This window comes from Suncus etruscus, chromosome 4 (assembly GCF_024139225.1).
Source record: "Suncus etruscus isolate mSunEtr1 chromosome 4, mSunEtr1.pri.cur, whole genome shotgun sequence".
Lineage (NCBI taxonomy): Eukaryota > Metazoa > Chordata > Mammalia > Eulipotyphla > Soricidae > Suncus > Suncus etruscus.
Genome location: NC_064851.1, coordinates 118,211,283 through 118,223,839, shown reverse-complemented (window position 1 = coordinate 118,223,839; position 12,557 = coordinate 118,211,283). Strand labels below are relative to the sequence as shown.

The 12,557-nt window shown below is 38.3% G+C and overlaps 1 protein-coding gene across 1 annotated transcript in view; it reads right to left on the bottom strand.

Annotated features, from left to right (window-relative positions):
* The window catches only part of NEK1 (NIMA related kinase 1), a 132,558-nt gene extending 128,911 nt beyond the window's left edge, over window positions 1–3,647 (bottom strand). The window contains 2 exon segments of the mRNA XM_049771316.1: window positions 2,600–2,696; window positions 3,504–3,647. Coding sequence (XP_049627273.1) covers window positions 2,600–2,696; window positions 3,504–3,620 — 214 coding nt within the window. The 5' untranslated portion in view covers window positions 3,621–3,647.
* Between the last annotated feature and the right edge of the window lie 8,910 nt (window positions 3,648–12,557).

Sequence of the window (12,557 nt, the reverse complement as noted above, 5' to 3'; positions counted from 1 at the left end):
CATGCCTTTAAGCTATCTCCTTGGTCCCTCTACTTTTAAAACTTTATATAGTATGTCACTATTTCGTTTTGGGTTGGGGGGCACACCTGGTGAAACTCAGAGGTTACTCCTAGCTTTACACTAAGAAATTATTCCTGGTGGTGCTGAAGGGACCATATAGGATGCCGGGAATCAAACCTTCGTAGGCTAGGTGTAAGGTTAGTGTACTATAACTTCAATCCCCAGGATTGGATTCAGAATGTTACTACTTATGAAGCATGAGAAAAGAAAATAATATCAAACTATGTTATCAATTATGTATGCTTGCTAATGCTTAGACTGTTTCTGGAAGAAAACAAGACAGTGGTAACAGGGGTTAGCTCAAGGAAAGGATAATTAGTATCTCAAAGAAAGAAATAACAGATAATTTTTATTTTGCTATTAAGTAGCATTTGAATTTCACCACAGGAGTTATCACAAAATGAAACTATAAAAATATTTTTAAGGGCCCATAGAGTCAGTACAGCAGATAAGGCATGCATCCAACCCAGGTTTGATCTCCAGCACCAAAATAGCCACATGGTCCTTCAGCCTGCCAGGAATGATCCCTAAACAGAGAAGTAAAAGTAAGCTCTGAGCATAGCCAGGTATGGCCACCCTAATACTCACCCCAATACTCCATACTAACAAATGCCTACAGAAGGATATTCACGGCAACCTTATCTATAATGTAGAAGAGCTAAAACCATATAAGTATCTTTAACAGAAAAATGACTCAACAGATCTGACAGTCATACAATGCATATCAGGGGATACACAATTGTTACTACATCACAGTTATGAGGAGTGAGTTGCTGTATCAATACATGATAACAAAGAAATAAAGAGATAACAAAATAAAAACTAGTTACAAAAACATTTACATATTAGCTCCCTGAATAACATTAAATGCTGTGTGCATACACTTACTCCATATAGGCAGAAAAAAATACAGTAAAGAATAAGCATTGAATTATTAACAATCTTATCCTAGGGTACAGTGCTGAGGGGAGAGTGGGGATAAGAGATGTCTTAAGAGTTCAAGCATTCTATACTTTTTAAATGAGCATGTATGCCTTTAAAATGAAATAATAGGACCCTGAGCAACAGTACAATGGGAAGAGTGTTGGTCTTGCACATGGCCAACACAGATCCAGCATTTCATATGGTGCACCAACCACCACTAAGAATGATTCCTGAGTGCAGAGTCAAGAATAACTCCTAAACATTACCATGTGTGGCCCAAACACCAAAAAAAAATTTTTAATACAAATAAAATTAAATTAAAAAGCAGTAATAAAACCTTATATAAAGAATATGTAACCCCTTTTGGGTATATTTTTGGTATATATATATATATATACACGCTGCCTTTTGGAAATATCTTTTAAATATTTCTATGGGAAATATTCAACAAAAATAAAAAACTACCTGTTGGAATATTTATTGACATATAGCTTAAAATATTAAAACCTTGGTAATAAAAAAAAAAACCTATAAAATAGATATTAGGAGAAAGATATAACGGAAATCCAAGGCCCTAAGAATTAAGAGTTAATATGTGCTCTTTAAAAAGTGGTGTTAAATTCTCATTTCAATAGCCTCATAAAAAATAAGCTGTCATAAATAATTATCTTATGACACAATGTTAATTAACACTAAAATGCCAACTTTTTCTGGGCACAAAGGTACTTGAATTCTAGTGTAGACCTGAAACCAATGTAGTATATGACCCTGAAAAAGTTATTCAAATCAATTTCTACTTTCAATCAACATTTATTTATTTATTTATTTTTAATCAACATTTATTTTATTATGTGACATAGGAATCAAAACTAATGGGAATGACTTTAATGGGACTTTAAATTTTGCCTTCCTTTAGAGACCTCTGCCTTATCTGAGTTCCTACATTGTTAAATATAATGACTTGTTTTCCCAAAGCAGCAATATAGCTATGAAAAAGAACTGAACAGTTTCAATATACTGAAATACTGAATATACACATTTAATATTCTCAACAGTAGAATGAGGAAGCTGATTAAGTAGAAAGCTTTTATAAGATCAAATTTTTTCAATGGTAGCACTTAATGAGCATTTGGTTTAAAAAGAAGAAAACCACTGTTATCCAAATTCTTGTACTTACCAAGCTTTTTAAACAAACACAATAAATGTGTGCTAGCATTAAACTATACAGAGAAACAGATGGTGTTGGCAGTGTCCTAAAATCTAGTAATATCAGGGCCCAGAGAGATAGCACAGCGGCGTTTGCCTTGCAAGCAGCCGATCCAGGACCAAAGGTGGTTGGTTCGAATCCCGGTGTCCCATATGGTCCCCCATGCCTGCCAGGAGCTATTTCTGAGCAGATAGCCAGGAGTCACCCCTGAGCAACTCCAGGTGTGGCCCCAAAACCAAAAACCAAAAACAAAAAAAAAATCTAGTAATATCTTAAAATAACATATACACATGGAGCAAAAAGAATAAAATTAACTTTTTTTCTGAAAATATTTTTACTAGAAGCTTAAGTATCCAAAAGTCATACTGCTTAGGAATTATCCAAAGTTCCTTGCAAAATTTATCTGACCTTCAAATGATTCTCTATATTGGACAATATTTGGATGCTTCATCTTTGCCAAAACAGCAACTTCTCTCCTTGACTCTTCTCTTTCTTTATTGGACATCTTAAATGGGAAGGAAATAAAAATAATTAAATTTAATTAAATTACAATATTAAGTCCACCAATTAGAAAAATAAAGTATGGTTTAATGATTTAATGGTACCAATAAAGTATATTCAAATAGCAAAACAAAGCCAGAAGTTTTTAAAAAATGAAATAAATCTACAAGTAAATACATTGTTACACTTGATCTTAGCCAAAAGACAGAGAAGCAATACAAGTAAATACATTGCTGATAGTCAAACTAGATTATGTTAAATGCTTCATTTAAAAGAAAATACAAACATTTCATTCAAAAAATATGAAATTACACAAATTTTGAAGTCAGTGGTTTTCTCTGTGATTATGGATGTTTTCACTTATGCATTTTAAGTTTGGTGGGTTCTTTGGGTATTTTTGTTTTGTTTTGTTTGTTGTTTTGGTTTGGGGGCTATACCCAGCTATGCTCAGGGCTTACTCCTGGTAGGGCTCTCAGGGACAAATGAGGTACCAGAAATCAAACCTGGGTCAGCCACATGCAAGGGAAACATCCTTACCCACTAACTCACTAACACCCGAAATAGTCTTCTTTTTTTTGGTTTTTGGTTTTTGGGTCACACCCAATGACACTCAGAAATCACTCCTGGCTTGGGGCACCATATAGGACGCCGGGAATTGAACTGAGGTCCATCCTGAATCAACCGCGTGAAAGGCAAACACCCTATCACCTGCACTAACACTCTAGCCCTGAAATATTTTTATTAGTTTCTAACAAGGAACCCTTTTATACCAGACTCTTACTTGACTAACCAAACAAAAACATAAACTTACCCTTGAGATGCTAATTTCCTTGATAACATACTGCCTTCCATCTTCAATAGATTTGACAAGGATGGCTTTTCCAAATGAACCTTCTCCTATCTTTTGTAGTCTAGCATACTTCTCCATGGTTCTTCCCTAAGGCATCTTAACAGATAAGCTAGACATAAAAAAATAACAATTAGTAAGAGAAAAACATGTCCTCTATACTATTTATAACATTTAACTCAAATTCTAGTCCCTTAGGCACTCAGAGGCCAAGGAATCAAGTTGGGTTGGAGCTCTGTTCCATTTACTCAAAAAGCATAAGGTGGAATACATATACTCAATTTCTTGACAAGATATAATTTTCAGACAAAGCTAACTTTACCCCCAAAAAAGCACAGGAGCAAATTGTTCAAAGCATATTCTGACACTCAGCAGTTTCGCCTTTGAAGCCATATTTTTGCTATCTGAGAGCCCTAGCCAGCAAGGTCAGTTAATATTGTTTTGGTTTATTCCAGTTTATGCATTCTGAACTGGGCCCTAAAAAGTTAACCCTTATCATGACTGCATGTAGGCTAACAGCAAAGCTAGATTTGAGGGTGAGTAATCATTTTGTAAGACTTAACAAAAAATACTTAAATCTACACAAATGTTAAATTAGAGTTATATTTAAAATGTCAGCTGAAGTTTTATCTCAATTAATATTTATGTTAAATTACATTTTTACCCTGAATGCCTCATGGACAGGCAACCAAGGTTTTTCAGGGCCCTAATGCCTGTAAGTACAGTTATTTTTTTCAAGCTTCCTTTCTTATAATAAGGTATCATTTTTTATGCTGCCCTCTCAGCAGAGTACAGGCTGCTTTGAAAAAGTTCCTGTTGATAGCAGACAGCTTAAAAAAAAAAAAAAAAAAAGCCTCAGGTAAATAGGGCCTTTTTAAACTTGGTGTCTTCGTAAATCTCAGGATCTGTTAACACTGGTAATGTAGCACCATATGATCCCCTCTGCTTGCCCAGAGCAATTTCTGAGTGCAGAGCAGGAGAAACCCCTGAACACAGTCAGGTGTGGTTCAAAAACCAAAATTAATTAGTTAATTACACGGGTGATGTAGCACCATATGATCCCCTCTGCTTGCCCAGAACAATTTCTGAGTGCAGAGCAGGAGTAACCCCTGAGCACAGTCGGGTGTGGTTCAAAAACCAAAATTAATTAACTAATTAATTAAAAAATGCTTTAGAAAAATCGAACCAAGTTCCTAAATAAGTTAATTAGTATCATTAATTAGCATTAAACTTATATTCTGATAAGAATATAAGTTTAATAAAACTATTTTCCAATGTTGCTTTATTCCATCCAATAAGATGTTCAAATTATTTAAAATGTCTGCTATTATAAAACAATTTCAGAAACAATTTCCATATGTATTCATTAACAATTCCCTCAGGATAAATTCTGAGATCAAAGAATAAAATGTAAAAGATTTCAAACACACTGCTCAACAGTATTAGAGAAGTGTCTACCCACTAGTATTCAAACAGTAGTTGTTAATAAAGTGCCTGCTTCTAATGATTCTTTCAACCCAGTTACTATCTATTAAAATCTTTGAGACAATAAAGGGGAGTTAAATGCCACTAAACCCTTATAATCAGAGAGGCTGGATTTTTTTCTTTCTTTCTTTTTTTTTTTTTTTTGGTGATTGTTGGGCCACACCCAGTGACGCTCAGGAGTTATTCCTGGCTACCTGATCAGAAATCTCCTGGCTCAAACGACCATATGTTACACTGGGGATCAAACCCAGGTCCCCCAGGTCTGTCCTGGGTCAGCCAAGTAAGTGTAAGGTAAATGCCCTACAGCTATGCTATCACTAAGGCCCTAGAGGCTGAATTTAAACCCCCACTTTATCACTTATTTGTTATGTGACCTGGGGGAAGTTACTCACCTTTATGTGGATTAGAATACAAACTGACAGGGGTGGAGAGATAACATGGAGGTAAGGCGGTTGCCTTTCATGCAGAAGGTAGGTGGTTCAAATCCCGGCATCCCATATGGTCCCCAGAGCCTGCCAGGAGAGATTTCTGAGCGTAGAGCCAGAAGTAACCCCTGAGTACTGCCGGGTGTGACCCAACACCCCCCCCAAAAAAAGAATACAAACTGACAGCACTGTAGGAAGTATTGGTGTCAGTAATATACTGAGAATAATGCATAGTGAACATTATGCCAGCATTTATATTTGTGACCATTGAGTTTAATGTGTCTCAATTTTTTTATTTTGTTTACCAATGAACTTAAAATATTCTTTCATACCAAATAATCATTTGTGTTTCTCTTCTTTTGAACTAATCATCCCTCATCCATAGTCCATGTTCTATTAGGATAGAGTTTGTTTGTTTTGTTTTGTTTCATTTTTGGGTCACATCAGGTGACGCTCAAGGGTTACTCCTGGCAATGCACTCAGAAATTGCTCCTGGATGGGCCAGAGAGAGAGCATGAAAGTAGGGCATTTGCCTTTCATGCAGAAGGATGGTGGTTTGAATCCCTCCGGGCATCCCATATGGTCCCCTGAGCCTGCCAGGAGTGATTTCTGAGAGCCATGAATAACCTGAGGGCTGCTGGGTGTGATCCAAAACCAAAATAAAATAAAACAAAAAAGAAATTGCTCCTGGCTTGGCAGACCATATGGGACCCCGGGGATGGAACCACAGTCTGTCCTAGGCTAGTGTGGGCAAGGCAGATGCCTTACCACTTGTGCCACCACTCTGGCCCCCGGGTTTTGTTTTGTTTTGTTTTTAATTTGGTTGGTTGGTTGGCCATGTGCAAGGCAAGCACCCTCCACACTGTACTATCACTCTGGCCCAAGTTTTTTTCTTTTTCTTTTTTTTTTGGGGGGGGAGAGGGGGAGTTTGGGTCACACCCAGCAGCGCTCAATGGTTACTCCTGACTCTATGCTCAGAAATCCTGGCAGGCTCGGGGAACCATATGGGATGCTGGGATTCAAACCATTGACCTGCATGAAAGGCAAATGCCTTACCTTCATGTTTATCTCTCCAGCCCCTGGCCCAAGTATTTCTAATTTGTAAGAGTTCCTCATTTAGCAGACATATATTGCTTCCTTGTGGTTATTTGTCTTTCAATTATATTTAAGTGTTTAATTTTATAAGTTATATAAAATTTATTGATGTATTAATATCTTATTATTTCTGCTTTTATTTTTATACTGAGATTTTTGATTAAAACCATTCATATGTTTAGAGATAGTAGTATAAAGAGAATGACAGGAACAGAATTCAGAGTTGAAAATGCTTAAATTGGGCCCAGAGAGATAGCACAGCAGCGTTCGCTTTGCAAGCAGCTGATCCAGGACCAAAGGTGGTTGGTTCGAATCCCGGTGTCCCATATGGTCCCCCGTGCCTGCCAGGAGCTATTTCTGAGCAGACAGCCAGGAGTCACCCCTGAGCATCGCCGGGTGTGGCCCAAAAACCAAAAAAAAAAAAAAGAAAATGTTTAAATTGTATAAGCTTAAAAAATGGAAAAAGAACAAGAGAGTGAAATAGGAGGAGAAGGAGTAGAAGACTCACAAGGCAATCATTAGTTTAATACACCAATTGGCAAGCTCACCCATGCTGCAGAGATACATGAGTTAACTGTTAATCTAAAACTAATAGACATTGGGCTGGAGAGGGGAAAAAAAAGTCTGTACATGCTTTGCAAGCAGATGAGACACTGCTAAGGGCTGAGAGAAGGTTTTGCATGCAAAAGGTCTGGACACCAGTAGGAGCAACCCCCAACCACTGCTGGGAGTGGCCCCAATATCAAAATAAATTAAAATGATATATATTTAATTTTTTTTCAGGCCACACCAGTTTGATGCTTAGGGGTTATTCCTGGCTAAGCGCTCAGAAACTGCCCCTGGCTTGGGGGGACCATATGGGACGCCAGGGGATCAAACCACGGACACCATCTTTCCTTGGCTAGCGCTTGCAGGGCAGATACCTTACCTCTAGCGCCACCTTGCTGGCCCCTATATATTTAAGTTTTTAATTCACCTAGCTTGCTCTTTTTTTATCTCCATTCATAGCAAGCATGATTTCTACATATAATTCCTTTTTAGGAACAAATACTATAAAGTCGATTATTAAAATGTCTGTGAAACCATTTTCTCATTGTGAATAAATAGATTCATGTTTTCATTTCAACCATCAACTCTAAATTTGTTCAATTTTATTTTGCATCTAAAGTTAAAAATCTACTGAAATGACAAAACATTCAGGGGGGTTGGGGCCACACGCCAGCAGCTCTCAGGGGTTACTCTTGGCTCTATCTCAGGACTCACTTCTGGCAGGCGTGGGGGACCATATGGGATACCATATGAGTCAAACCTGTAAAGCTAAAGGCCAGAACACATTCAGGTAAAAAAAAAAAAAAAAAGAACAGTATGCATTAGGAAAATTTATGGAAGAGTCACCATCCACAGCAGGGCAAAAAAAGAAAAAACTGAGGGGACAAAGCAATAATACAGCAGATAAAGAGTGCTTGCCTTTTGTGCAGCCAAGTCGGATTCGATCCTCAGCACCCCAGATGGTCTCCCAACCACTACCAGAAGTGATACCTAAGCAGAGAGCCAGGAGTAAGCCCTAAGCACAGCCAAGTGTAACAAAACAGAACACAAATACATAAAATTATAGCCAATCATAACCATTTCTATGTCTCTTAGAAATTACAAAGCTGTTAGCAATGTCAGAGAAACAATCACTTGACTATTTGAAACAAATCAACACTAGAGCAGCAGCCATATCCTGCATTCAAGAATTCATTCATTCCAGACATTTTCAACTTCAAGTCTGCTCAACTAGCATTCATAATGGCTATCTGAACACCAGCCAGAATTTCATGAATTTCTCCAATGTATCAAAACTTGCTGCATTACTTTTTCAGAAGAAAAATTATTCCCGTAAACTTATCTTAGAGAGGTAAGTTTCAAAAATAAAAATGAAAAAATAACCACAGAATGAAATTCTGTCACAACCATCATTAGTCTGTGACTTTCTGCCAAGGAAGAAAAACAAATCTACCACATTTTAGCCCTATCTCAAACTTCAGTTGCCAATTCCTTTCAAGGAAATGTAGTCACAAAACATCCCTCACACTGCCTTCTACAGCCCACCATATTACTGAGCACAATGTATCTGGTGAATTCAAGACATTGAGACTCCACTGCCTACCATCAAATGTCAAATGCAAATAAAGGTCTTTCTGGACAATGAAAAGACTGTAGAAGATTTCAGAGCAAACTCGGAGATTTCCCTCCTTTGCTGAAGTAGTCCTACCCTAGGAATCTACATTAGCACACCATACTAAGGGTAGAAGGAAAAACATAAAAAAGTAGATCCTTTTCAGTGTTGTGCAATGTTTAACAGAGTTCTGTATCTCCTAACCATGACAATTCTCAATTAAGTCACAATCCAAGAATATTCTCACACCCAATGCCAGTAAAAGGCAGCGCAAAATTACCATAAATACACTCACCCAAAATTAACCCTAATAAGAAACATATTATTTTTATTAAAGTAAATATTATTAAAGGATTATTTATTATTAAAAGTTATTGAAGTAATAAACTCAAATTATAAATATTGGCCCCTTCTATGCTAGTTTACAAAGTCAAATGAAATTCCAATTTGACAGTATTCTTAAATCATCTAATAATTATATCAAAATAATCTCTAGAGAACATCTGTTATATGAGGTGTTCAAAAGAAGTATAATGCCAAAGAGATTTTGGCTATCTGAACTTTCAAGAAAGTTCATAATAGGGGCTGGAGAGATAGTACAGCAGATTGGACATTTGCCTTGCCAGTAGGTAACCTGAATTCAATCCTCAGCATCCCATATGGTCCCACAAGCACCATCAGGAGTAGTAATTCCTGAATGAGCCAGGAGTAATCCCTGAGCATCACTAGGTGTGGCCCTAAAACAAAGCCAAAAATAAACAGGAAAGAATCAAATAATCAAAATTAAAATAAAATTAGAAAACTTAAAAATGGGGGCCAGAGAGATAGCATGGAGGTAAGGCGTTTGCCTTTCATGCAGGAGGTTCTTGGTTCGAATCCTGGCATCCCATATGGTCCCCCGTGCCTGCCAGGAGCAATTGCTGAGCCTGGAGCCAGGAATAACCCCTGAGCACTGCTGGGTGTGACCCAAAAACCACACACACACACACAAAAAAAAAAGAAAACTCAAAAATGATTTCAATATGGTGGCATAAGGATATAGTACTTTAATGTAAGAAAGCTTAATGTTTCAAAAATACAATTAGAGGGGCCCGGAGAGATAGCACAGCGGCGTTTGCCTTGCAAGCAGCCGATCCAGGACCAAAGATGGTTGATTTGAATCCCGGTGTCCCATATGGTCCCCCATGCCTGCCAGGAGCTATTTCTGAGCAGACCGCCAGGAGTAACCCCTGAGCATCGCTGGGTGTGGCCCAAAAACCAAAAACAAAACAAAAAAAAAAAAAAAAAAAAAAACAATTAGAGGCCAGAGTGATAGTACAGCGGGTAGGGCACTTGCCTTGCATGCAGTCAACTCAGGTATAATCGCCAGTGTCCCATATGGTGCCCTGAGTACCAACAGGTATGACTCAAATCCCCCCACCCCTAAAAGAAGAGAAGGGGGAAAAAATTAAAGGGGATATATTAAAAAAAGAGATAAAATGTTTTGTTGTTGGCTCTGTACTCAGGAATTATTCCTGGTAATGGCAGGGGATTATATAAGGTGCTGGGGATTGAACCCAGGTCAGCCATGTACAAAACAAACACCCTACCCGCTGTATTATCTTTCTGGCACCTAAAAGCTAAAATTCTTAAAAAACTAAATGAATATCATATGACTAAAATATAAAATACCTGAAATTTACTCACTGTATGAGTCTGACAGCAAACAGGATATAGCAAAAATGAGATTGGGGATACAGAGCAATAATAAAATGGGTAAGGCATTTGCCTTGCATTTGGCCAACTGGAGTTTGACCCCCAGTATCCCATATGTCTCCTCCCACCTAGTCAACCCACACCAGAAGTAGGTCCTGAGTGAAAGAGTAACCCTTGAGCATCTTTGAATATTGACCCCCAAAATAATCCCCCCCCCAAAAAAAACAAAAACAATGGGATTAGTAATGTAAAAAGATGGAAAAGGGGAAAGCTATACATAGCAGGTAGGAATGTTTGCCTTGCATGCAGCCTACGTGAATTCAATACCCAGCATCCCATATGGCCCCCAAAACCTGCAAGGAGTAAAAGTTGAGTGCAGAGCCAGAAATAATCCCTGGGTGACACTGGTTGTAGTTCAAAAGGTAAAAATAATGTTTTCAAGAGATGGGAGCCAGAGTGATTGTACAGCTAGCAGGCTGTTTGCTTTCCACTCAGCTGATCCAGGTTTGATCATTGAGCCTAGAGCCAGAAATAAGCCTTGAGACACACCAGGCATGGCCCTCCCCCAAAAAAAGATTACCAGAGGGGGGCAGAGCAGTGGCACAAGTGGTAAAGTATTTGCCTTGTGCATGCTAACCTAGGACGGATCACGATTCCATCCGCTGGCATCCCATATGGTCCCCCAAGCCAGGCATGATTTCTGAGTGCATAGCCAGGAGTAACCCCTGAGCATCACCAGGTGTGGCCCCAAAAGAAAAAAGAAAAAAGATTACAAAAAAACATTTTCACAAATTATGGAAAATTTGTACTGTGTACTGGGGCCGGAGTGATAGCACCGCAGTAGGGCATTTGCCTTGCAAGCGGCTGACCCAGGACAAACCTCAGTTCAATCCCCCGTGTCCCATATGGTCCCCCAAGCCAGGAACGAATTCTCAGTGCATGGCCAGAGGTAACTGCTGAGCATCACCAGGTGTGGTCCAAAAAACAAACAAAAAATGTACTGTAGTATGTTAAAGGAAATTAGAAATAAAATGAGGGTGGAGTGGAGAGGTAGTATAGCACACAAGGAGCTTGCTTTGCATGTAGCTTGATCTCCAGCATCCCATATGGTCCCTCAACCCAGCCAGGAGTGATTCCTGAATGCAGAGTCAGGAGCAACCCCTGAGCACAGTTGGGTATGGATCAAAAACAATAAAGCAAAAATAAAATAAAATGGGAGGGGCCGAAGCGGTGGTGCAGCGGTAGGGCGTTTGCCTTGCATGCCGCTGACCTAGGACGGACCACGGCTCAATCCCCCAGCATCCCTTATGGTCCCCAAGCTAGGAGCAAATTTGAGTGCAGAGCCAGGAATAACCCCTGAGCATCATTGGTATGGCCCAAAATCAAACAAAAAAGTTTTAAAAAATGGAAATTTAAATTATGAAATATTATAATATATAAATATAATAATGCATGCACAAAGTTAGCTCTGCAGTATGTTCTTCATGAAAAAACTTCAACCCATAAACAAGTCATAAAAGCTTTACATTGACATGGTTAATGTCTAATTACTATAATAAATATGGTCATTTGTGTACTAAAAGGATATACATACATGCATATTTATATTAAATTTATTTTTATATATGTAGAAATATATGAAATTCTTCATTATACACATATAACTGCTCATATATATCTCTGGAAAGATACATAATAAATTGAGAATGAGGAAAAAGCACAGCAGGTAGGGCATTTGCCTTGCATGTTGCCAACCTGGGTTCCATCCCTGGCATCCCATATGGTCACCAAGCATAACCAGGAGTAATTCCTGAGTGCAGAGCAAGGAATAACCCCTGAGCATCATTGGGTGTGACCACCACCCCATCTAAAAAAAGTAAAATATAAACTGGTAACAGTGACATCAGGAAAGAGAACTGAGCAGTTAAGAAAAAGTTTTTCAATCTTTCATGCCTTCTGAATTTTAAATCATATGAATGCATTATTTATTCAGAACAATAAACTTAAAAGCCAATAATAAAAACTGGTAGAATAAGTTGGGACCATAAAAGATCATATGGCAGATAAGGAAAGCACTTTCCTTGCATACAGCCAACCAGGGTTTAATCCACAGCACTGAACATGGTCCCTTGGGGGACTGAAGCCATAGCACAGAGT